This window comes from Amblyraja radiata, chromosome 5 (genome assembly GCF_010909765.2).
Source record: "Amblyraja radiata isolate CabotCenter1 chromosome 5, sAmbRad1.1.pri, whole genome shotgun sequence".
Lineage (NCBI taxonomy): Eukaryota > Metazoa > Chordata > Chondrichthyes > Rajiformes > Rajidae > Amblyraja > Amblyraja radiata.
The window spans coordinates 81,134,496-81,144,269 of record NC_045960.1 but is presented as its reverse complement, the minus strand read 5'-3'; the positions used below and the strand labels follow the sequence as shown (position 1 = coordinate 81,144,269).

Here is a 9,774-nt window from a genome sequence, read left to right as displayed (position 1 = left end):
TGAGTTTTTAATGAATTGGGTAAATACATAGCCAAATAAAAATATGCGAGAATGCACAGGAGGCCAGGAGGTGGAACGAGAGATCTATTCTGGTCCAGAACTGCTGACGACATGCACCAAGACTAGGCCAGTAACAATGGAGTTGTCTTTTGCAATCTAAACTAATCTTTTCTGGCTAGTACAGACTACCAGTTAGTTTTGCCCTTTGGGTACAGATTTCAGTTATGCTACCCTCTAACCATCATTCCACCCTCTACAGTGAATGTGCTTAGAGGTACATATGAAAATTACCATGCAATCAATTCACCACAAATAGCTGAAGTCCTAATAAATTTTCTTTTATTTAAAGCTCAAATAAAAATACAAAGTTATAAAAAGTATAAACACGTTTCCATAGGAACACTAAGAATGTGATCCCATCTCTTAGTCAACCATTTTGTTGCATACAAACTAATGCACATATTAAAATCCAAGCAAACAACTCTGCTTCAGTGGCTGGTCCCCAAAAGCCAGACATTTAATATTTTACCCTACACTCCTAGAACAGTTAATTGCAATGGGTTGCTTAACAGTTATATCAATGGTTCATGCATTAACTCTTGCTGATGTCGAGCAAGAACAAAGCAGCTCCAATCCACTTTCCCAGGCACAGGAAGCCATTATAGTATTAGCAGCATGATCCTCAGCTTGGATAGGAAAGCCATTCTCTTCGATTTGTTGCATCAATTGCCTACAACAGATAAACCAATTAGACCATAAGGCATTAAGTTGACCACTGAAAACAAAAGCTATATGTCAAGTGGGTTCTATAAACCCCAAAATCTTGGCCTGAAGGTGAAAGTACACCCTAGACACCAAAACATGCATGGCAAATCAAATTTTGCTGCCTCACAAATTTTTTTTTGAGACAAATTGTTGTTTTCTATTTGAAGGAAAGAATAAGTTGGAGACATGGTTCATTATAGCAATTGTTATTAATTGCACTTATACGGGTCAACTTCAGTTTTAAAACTCAAATACTGTACCAGGCTGGCCTTGACATAACATAATAGGCCTGGGGCCTTTGAAATCCATTGAATGTTGAAGCAGCAGCAACTGTGTAAGCTCCCATGTTCTCATACACCATCCAGTCACCAACTTGCAATTCTGGCAAATCACAGCGTTCTACAATACGATCAAGACCATCACAAGTTGGACCCCAAATACTGGTAGAGTACAGACTCTCGTCAGATTTTGGTTTCTGAAAACAAAAAAAGCTCATTACAATGAAATCCCAGAAAACAGGTCGGGTATGAAATTAAGGAAAATTGAAAGACACGAGACAAGTGAAAGATAACTGGCAGAGAGTTAAATTTTTTTTTAAATGATTTTTAAAAAATTAAATGACCCTCAGATTTCTACAAAAACACAAAACTACAGAAGGCGAGCCAAGACAATGTTTAGTGTTAAATGAGTGAATGTAAATGAAATAGCACCATATTCAGAAAAGACCACGGCACAGATTTATTACAGAAAGTGTCTTAAAGGCTGAATGAGGTAGTAGAAAGGCCAAGTCCAGTGCATTTGTCAAATTGTTCACAAACTGTATCAAAGTTATATGAGAATGTTACACTAAAGCTCGTCAAATTTGGATTCTAACAACTATCATCCATCAAAAAGCCAGTGAGGAAAACCTGATGGAAGACTGAACACAACGTGCTTTTGCAGCACTATCAGAATCAATGCGATCAGAGCCTGCTGACTTCCCGACGGTGCATATTTCCACCCAGGTTTAAAAAAAACCTCTAGGTTAAATTTACCCTTCAATTCCCCCCTTGGATTCCCTTTCGATAATTCTGACTTGAATATAGTAACTTGCAGCCAATCTCAAATGCTGCTAAGGAAGCCGACAAGGAAGTTGTCAGTTTCAAACTATATAGAAGGCAAAACAAAATTGGCAAACAACAAAACCACATGAAAGAGATATAGGCATTTAGAAGGAATAAAGAAAATAAGAATTATTCCCTTGCCTTTAACATTGCAATTGTATCCACCTCTCCCTGCGGCAGCTCGTTCCATATGCCCACCCACCACCCTGTGTAAATATTTCCCCTTCAATCCCTTATAAATGTTTTAAATCTCTACCTTAACTTTACGACACAAAATAAAAAATATACAATTCCAGATATTATTTAAAATATACATTTATTTCATGGGGCCTTACCCTGAGCAGAACTGGCATCACATGAGCATGATCATATAGTATGCAGTTGAATGATCCATAGACCCCATCATTAATGTAATACATTAGGGTTCTGTCATTTTCACCTTCATCTTCACCTTCAACAAGAAAGTGCACATTTTAGTCGCATAATGCAAAGAACGCTATACAGAAAAGAAATTGGCAGCATGTAAACAGCAAACAAAAATTTCTAAAACAAAAGCTATATGTCAAGTGGGTTCTTTCAACCCAAAAATTTCAAAAAACTACTCCTATGGTCACATTTCAGAAATTCAAGATCAATATTACTGTATAGACATAAAGTGCTGGAGCAACTCAGTGGGCCATGCAGTATTTCTGGAGAAAAGGTGACGTTTCAAGTCGGAACCCTTCTTCAGACTGCTACCAAAGATGCTGCCTGGCCCACTGAATTGCTCCTGCACTGTGTGCATCTTCAGTATAAACCAGCACCTGCAGTTCCTTCCTCAATATTACTGGACCAGTGTTATAAATAATTCTAGAACTATGTTAAAAGGAATGAAATCTTGAGTTTCACAACAGTGACTTTTGAGCATTTTACGTTGAGAACAGTTTGAGGCAAAAAACTCTCCTGCACAACAAATATTCCACTCACCGAGCCTTTAAACCAAAACAATCCCTGTTAATATTTGGGAAACTGAAATGCCACCATGTCAACCCTATTTTATTGCATCTCTCTGCATATCTACCAACATAACTGCTCCTCCTGTTGACTTCTGTGGCTATAGCGCTATGTGTAAAGCCCATAGCGCCATGTTTAAAGCCAATAGCGCTCTATTTAGAACCCACAGCATTTGTTTAAATTCCCACGCGTTAAACTGACAGCGCTGTTTAAACCTGGAGCAGGACAGGTAGCGACTCTGGAGAGAAGGAATGGTGACGTTTCTGGTCGAGACCCTTCTTCAGACTGAACTATACTCCGTATTTAAAATCCGTATTCTTATCGCATTTTCATACAAAATTCGGAAAATCTGTACTACTTGGCAGCTCTGGATAAAGGACCAAAGTGCAATACTTTTGTTGTGCACTTTTACTCTCCAGTCTCAGAACATTATAACACAAGAATTACAATTACAAAACACAATTACAACATCCTTCAGCCCATGTCTTTGCTGAACATGATACCAAGATCAACCATTACCTGCTTGTACATAATTTGTATCTAATTCCCCATGTGTCTTATCAAATGCCTTAAATGCCACTATCATATCTACCTCCACCACCGTCATCCAGCAGCACAGCACATTCCTGGAACTCACCACCCTTGTAAAAAGAACTTGTGTGTCCCTTATGTGTCACATTCATTTTATTTCCTCCATCTAGACTTTTGTACCTACCATCAGAGCCGTTCTGTTCACTGAAAACCACCTTCTTTGCAATGATATTTGCACAAAGTGTATAGGCAGATGCTACGTAAAACCGCCCAGGCTCAGCCATGATGTTCACTCCAGAATCGGTGGGGAAGTATTTGTCCAACGCAGAATTGACAACAGCACCAATCTAAAACAAAATGTAGAATTAATTACCTCTACCTGTTTTAGGTATATAATATTTTTTAAATCAAGTAGATACACATCTCACCTCTTCAAATTTGAGTTTGGTGTCCTCTGAACCAGGAAATCCACCACCGATATCAAGCAAATACATCTTGAAGCCAAATTCTACCTAGAAAAACAAGAATACAAATTAAATAGCAAAGATACAAGTCTAAGCAATAACTTCACTTCAAATTATAATTTGCATCAAAAGGTAATGAACATCAAACATTCAATTCTGTTATAAAAAGATCACAAACTGGCGAAATCGAGATACCTACCCCCATATCAAAAACAAAACGGGCATCTGCAATAGCCTGGGTATATGTTTGTGCGTCTGTACAACCACTTCCCACATGAAAGCTTTCACAGAGGGAGAAAAAAAAATAGTCCATGCAAGTCAGTACCCAACAAAAGCAATAAGTTTCAACATTGTGAAATGTGTTTTTAAACCCAAAGAAATAATGGAGTGCCTAATTTGTTACTTCAAAAATTCAACTGCATTCTCAAAACACCCAAAATGTATGCAACGAGGTTCTAAACATACACTAGACTAAATACCTTCACCACTCTTAACCGCCCTATAGGATTAGTGATGGTCATCATTCACTGTCACAAATTGAGTTTCCATATTTACAAGACCACATCCTCTTAGATACTAAAACTTACAAGTTTTGAAGTGCTACATCAATACAATCTATTCTTTCCGATCAGTACAATGCAAGATAACAATAGATTTACCTTACTCCAATAACATCAACGTTCAGTTCTTTGGCACGTTCAAGGAGAAGTCTACTAGTTTTCAGTGTTGCTCCAAATTTCACGCTCAAGCGACAGATAGCCTTTGAGTCATCTGCAACAATGCGCAGAACTAGTCTAAGCAAGGAAGAAGCGAATGCATTTTATACCATGGTTTTGAGCCCAACCTGCACACACTGGCCAATGTCAATGAAACAGGATACAGTAGAATTCAATATTTAGTTGGGGAATTCAAAGTAAAGCTAAACTTGAACAATTTGCTCAGTAGTCACATCACAAATGATCCCCATCGGCAAAAACCGACAGGAGACCAAAATGCACATTTGATGGGTAATAGGAGATTGGTTTTAGATATTTCCAATGATTAAAAGAACAATATTTTCAGTGTTTCCATAACCATATGAATAGCTTATGCTTGCCAAGCAATAAATGGAATACTAGTATGCACATAATCATATATACCACGTGTAACATTAATTACCATTATACATATTGTCGAGTTAATCTTCAAAACCACCTCAATAATTCATCAACAACCACAAAATACTGGAGGAAAAAGACAAGTAGTACCATATAACAACCTCAAAAACCTATTGGAATAGTTACAAGTTATTGGATATTTCAAACATGACACTTTTGCACATTTCACTCCCACCTTAACCTAATCAATAGGTTTCAGCTATTTATGGACTCAAAAAGAAATCTCATTCACACCATTTAACTTGTGTCATTACTGTTCAACATTCATGTCTGTATTTTCAAAATAAGTAACAATAAAATAGATGTTATAGATTATGCTGAAACCGAAATCCTTCAATTTTCATTTACAAATATCAACGTTTAATATTTGTGCACAACCAGAATCTCGCAGCAAACCTTATCTACTTACTTTGCACTTGGATGACATCTAGCTACTTTCATTAATTCCACTTCACTGTCAAATGTCATCTTCTGTACACCATGGGCAGCTGCATATTTGATCTGAGACAATTGCTTGCAAGGATTAGCATAGATGATTTTCTCAACTGGAACACCAAGGCTCTGTATCGATTGGATTTCAGTCTGTAACGGATAAATTGTATTCTAATGAATTAAAGACAATCAAGGGGGCAAATGTAAACTGGAATAAAGTGAATTAGGGGTGTTTGCATACCTTGCTAGCACAATCAAATCCAGCACCTAAAGCGGCAAGGGTTTTTACAACAGCCTTATCATCATTGCATTTGACAGCATAAAATGGAGTCACTCGAGGAAGGACTCTGTGCCACCGCACATGCTTCTTAACGATGTCACCCAAGTCCGCAACATAAAAAGCATCTCTGTCATCCTAGAAACATAAAACTCACGGTCATATTGTCATACCAGTATAATAGAAAGAGAATACTAGATTGAGAGGAGAAAGAAAATGGTTAGTTGCATAGCAAAGGGTGTTAAGCCATGACAATAATTCTGGTATTAACTGAAAAAACAAAATGAACCACTGGCAAGAATACAATAGAGGTACTCACAGACTGAGAAACTTCATTTATCTTGCGTTCCAAAATATCTCTGGCACTGAATCCTTCTTCAAGAAAGGCAAAGTCAAACTCGTCATTGGTGAAGTCATTCATTGTGAGATATGTAGGAGTAAAACGGGGATTCGCAATATGCAACAAACTAAAAATAAAAATCAGAAACAAGCGACATGAGAAACGTCACCAAAATTTAATTTTCAGTAAAGAATAATTTTCAAAACGACTTACATGGACAAGTAAGAGATGGAATCTATTTAAAAGCAACCCTCAGCTGGCTCGCCACGGTGGCTTTCCGACAGAGTTAAATCCTCGAAGATACAACGTAAGGACTGGGCTCTCTGTGTAGCCGTGGAATACCCTTTTAACTCGTTCGTTCTGCAAAAAAAATGCAATCTTACGTAAATTCCGACAGGCCATACTCACATCTTCACTTACGCAACTAAACCCAATGTCGCCCCCCACGACCACAAACAACATTCAACGCTGCCTTTACAAATGTTACAATCACCAAAAAACCTCGACACTGCGCTGGTTGGTGCATTCTGCAGCAGCAGCAACACGTACAACGCTGCGCCAGTGCATGCACCAATGTCGGCCAAAAGCAATTTGTCCACCGCTTCACTAAACCAACCACCCTCCCCCTCCCTCCAAAAATCACCCCGAAGCCGCTCCCTCAAGTACGCACCGCCATCTGGGCCAAAGATCTTATCTGATACATCCGGCCCACGAATGAGGAAGCAGAAACGCGTGTCGGCGCGGCCCGAGGGGAACGCGAGCGAGCGCCCGCCCGCCAGCGGGGGGGGGTCACCCGGCCCGGCTCACCCACCCACCCGTCGGCCAGCGGGGGTCACCCGGCCCGGCTACCGCCAGTCCGCCCACCCGCAGGGGTCGCCCGGCCCGGGTCACCCACCCACCCGCCAACTGGATTCGCCCGGCCCGGGTAACCCACCCACCAGCGGGGGTCGCCCAGCCCGGACAGGATCCCCCACCCGTTTCTCTCCACCGATCCCGAAATAGAAGCGCACTCGATGCCGCGGCTCCTGCCCTGGCCGCCGGTCTCCGGCCTCCCTCCAACCCCTCGACTCTTTTGTAACTGGTAAAATTTAAACCCCTTAGTTCACCCCAGGCCGCGCTCTCCTCTCATTTTTAAACAAACGGCTTATTTTAGCAAAGAAATATAAATATATATTTAAAACAAGCGGTTTCCCTTTGCCGAGCTAACACGTGGCACTTGGCGTACAGATTTACATTGCGTACTAAATAATACACGAGCGCGTCAAAATTCCCGTACGGGAGAAGCGGGCAGGAATACCTTAAAAAACATTTACGAAGACTATGTCCATCGAAGAAATCAATTAAAAAAAGAGAAATCTTCCCCTGTGCGCTCTCTCCGCCGCCGCAGTGAGGACAGGATGAAGCCGGCTGCGCCGCTGCCACAGCCTTTTATAGCGGGGCCGTCGCTAGGCGACGAGTCCAGCGCAAACCGGTCATGATCGGTTTGCTCTCGACCGCGCTCAATGGAGCAAACGCAGGAAGGCCAGGTGGCGGCCGGCGCCGACGTGTCACCGACGTGTCACCGCCATGGGATCTTTGGTCACTGGCACTTGTGCAAGAATGAACTGCAGATGCTGGGTTAGACCGAAGATTAGACTATGCGAGCCAGGCGGCATCTCTGGAGAGAAGGGAATATTGCCGCAGACAATAGCGGGCGCTTGCTCATGTCACTTGAAACCGTTGCAGCTTCCCCTCACCAGCGATGTGTGAGGAAAGCAAAAGGGGAACCGGGGTGACCATTACATGATGTGCAATGCATTACTATATCATGCATTGTATTAATTGTTGAAGCAGTTAGCCGCTTTAAAAAAAAGTACTGACTTAATCAACTTTGAATGATAGTGAGAGGGCGGGATGGTGGCGAGAGAGAGAATGTACTCGGCAGTCACCGGGACAGACATATTCAGCTACATTCAGAAAACCGGAGATACACACAAAATGCTGGAGTAACTCGGCGGGACAGGCCGCATCTCTGGTTCGTGGCCCTTTGGGTAGGGTCTGGGCATTTTCCTCTAGAGCTGGTACGCGCCTTGTGGATAATCGCAGAGATATTCTCCCACCATCACCGAAACCAGTCTCCAGCCAATTCATTTCATGACATAGTCTGAAACAGCTGTGAGTGCCGGATAGAGCTAAGGCAATTAGAACTAATATGTAATACTGAGGAACTCCAGAACTAACTGCACTTAGTGCCAAGTTGCTACAGTACAGTAACGACACTAACATTTGCCAAGCAATATGGAAAGGTGACCCTGGTCATAAAAAAACAGGACAAATCCACTCTGGCTAATTATTGCTTAATGATTCTACTCTCAATCATAAGCAAAATGCTGGAGTAACTCATGCACGTGCAACAAGAAGAGAGTATTAAAGCAGATTTGGTTGCAGCTCAAGCATCTATAGCTCTGCAAGTTGATGGCGTTCTTGTGCACATTGTCTATCCTGCTCACAGTGGGTGCCCAATCAGGATTGTTGACATCCTTCCATGCTGCAGGCTTGTCTGTTATTAGATGATAAATAAATAAATAAGTAGTTTGGGTGATTGTGCAGGCTTTAAACAAGAAACATTGAGAAATATATTTTGGCAAATAATAAAATCTCCTGCTTTTGTCCAACAAACAGCTGACAATTATCCCATTCCTTAGCTTGCATCTCAGTAAAATTTATTTCAAAACGCATTGATAGTTTACGATTATTTAAATGGTAAATGGAGCTTCAGAAGCGTTTTCATTTTGCATGTTAAAACCCACCTGAGAACCATGGGCGATTTTGCAATTTTACTGACGGATTTTTAACTTTTAATACTTTTCATATAACAAATGAATAAAGATAAAAAGTCAATAATGCCTTACTTTTGATGAAATGCAGCGAGCAAACGCGATAATTCCCGATATTTTGGATCTTTAAATCTCCACGAAAAATGTTCGCTATCAACCTCCGCTTATTTTGCCCCTTCAGCTCCCTCTTGTATTTACCTTAGTTTCTATCTTTTTTTTTTACTGTAAATTTAGGTAGCTGTGCCTCACGGTCACCCCTACTGGCACAGTAAATTGCAGCTCAAAACCTGGCCGTTTTCGATGTTTTTAACGGGTGTGAAAGTGCGTGTTTTCCCATTCACTAACATGTACCGGAAGTGACGCTTGTCCCCCAGTTAAAATTTTCGGTCACGTGGTTGCGGATCTACTCTCCAGTGACCTTTCGTGAAATCACCCTATATAGCAAAATTAGAAATACAGTTAGATAGGTGTGGGGGAAGAATCTGAAGAAGGGTCTCGGCCCAAAACTTCACCCATTCCTTCTCTCCAGAGATGCTGCCTGTCCCACTGAGTTACTCCAGCATTTTGTGTCTATCTTCAGTAGTGGGTATGTTCAGTAATGATTGCACAATGTTCACATTTACAATCCTCAAGGTACAAGTCAGGTGCATGACGGAAAACTTTGCACTTGGTTCCAACAGTTATCAGGAAGGTCAACTGTGATCCAGAACTGCCACGTGGGCCATCCCAAACATTTCATCCACAGCTGGTGGCTGTGAATTTGGCTGCTTTGTGTACCATCCATAGACTGCAGATACTTACCCAGGCTATCCACAGCCTCCCTGACCTTTGCACCAAGATTGACAAGAGCTGTAGTGCATGGGAACACCACAACCCACAGGTTCCCCTCCAAATCA

At 41.3% G+C, this 9,774-nt stretch overlaps 1 protein-coding gene across 1 annotated transcript; it reads right to left on the bottom strand.

Annotated features, from left to right (window-relative positions):
- Positions 1-317: 317 nt before the first annotated feature.
- odc1 (ornithine decarboxylase 1) lies at positions 318-7,512 on the bottom strand. Its single transcript, XM_033021600.1, has 12 exons — positions 7,360-7,512; positions 6,276-6,422; positions 6,042-6,189; positions 5,687-5,860; positions 5,423-5,595; positions 4,516-4,650; positions 4,056-4,137; positions 3,821-3,904; positions 3,577-3,739; positions 2,204-2,319; positions 1,026-1,240; positions 318-730 (listed from the first exon to the last, which is right to left on the bottom strand). Exons 3-12 carry the CDS (start codon positions 6,141-6,143, stop codon positions 586-588), a joined length of 1,389 nt encoding a protein of 462 aa, XP_032877491.1. The 5' UTR covers positions 6,144-6,189; positions 6,276-6,422; positions 7,360-7,512; the 3' UTR covers positions 318-585.
- Between the last annotated feature and the right edge of the window lie 2,262 nt (positions 7,513-9,774).

Excerpts from the sequence above, each read along its gene's own strand:
- odc1 (XM_033021600.1), bottom strand. The coding sequence starts at position 6,143 with ATGAATGACTTCACCAATGACGAGTTTGACTTTGCCTTTCTTGAAGAA. Across the intron at positions 3,905-4,055 it reads GTTTTGTTTTTGATATGGGG|GTAGAATTTGGCTTCAAGAT; the intron begins GTAGGTATCTCG and ends TTGTTTTTCTAG. Across the intron at positions 3,740-3,820 it reads CCAAACTCAAATTTGAAGAG|ATTGGTGCTGTTGTCAATTC; the intron begins GTGAGATGTGTA and ends ATTTTGTTTTAG.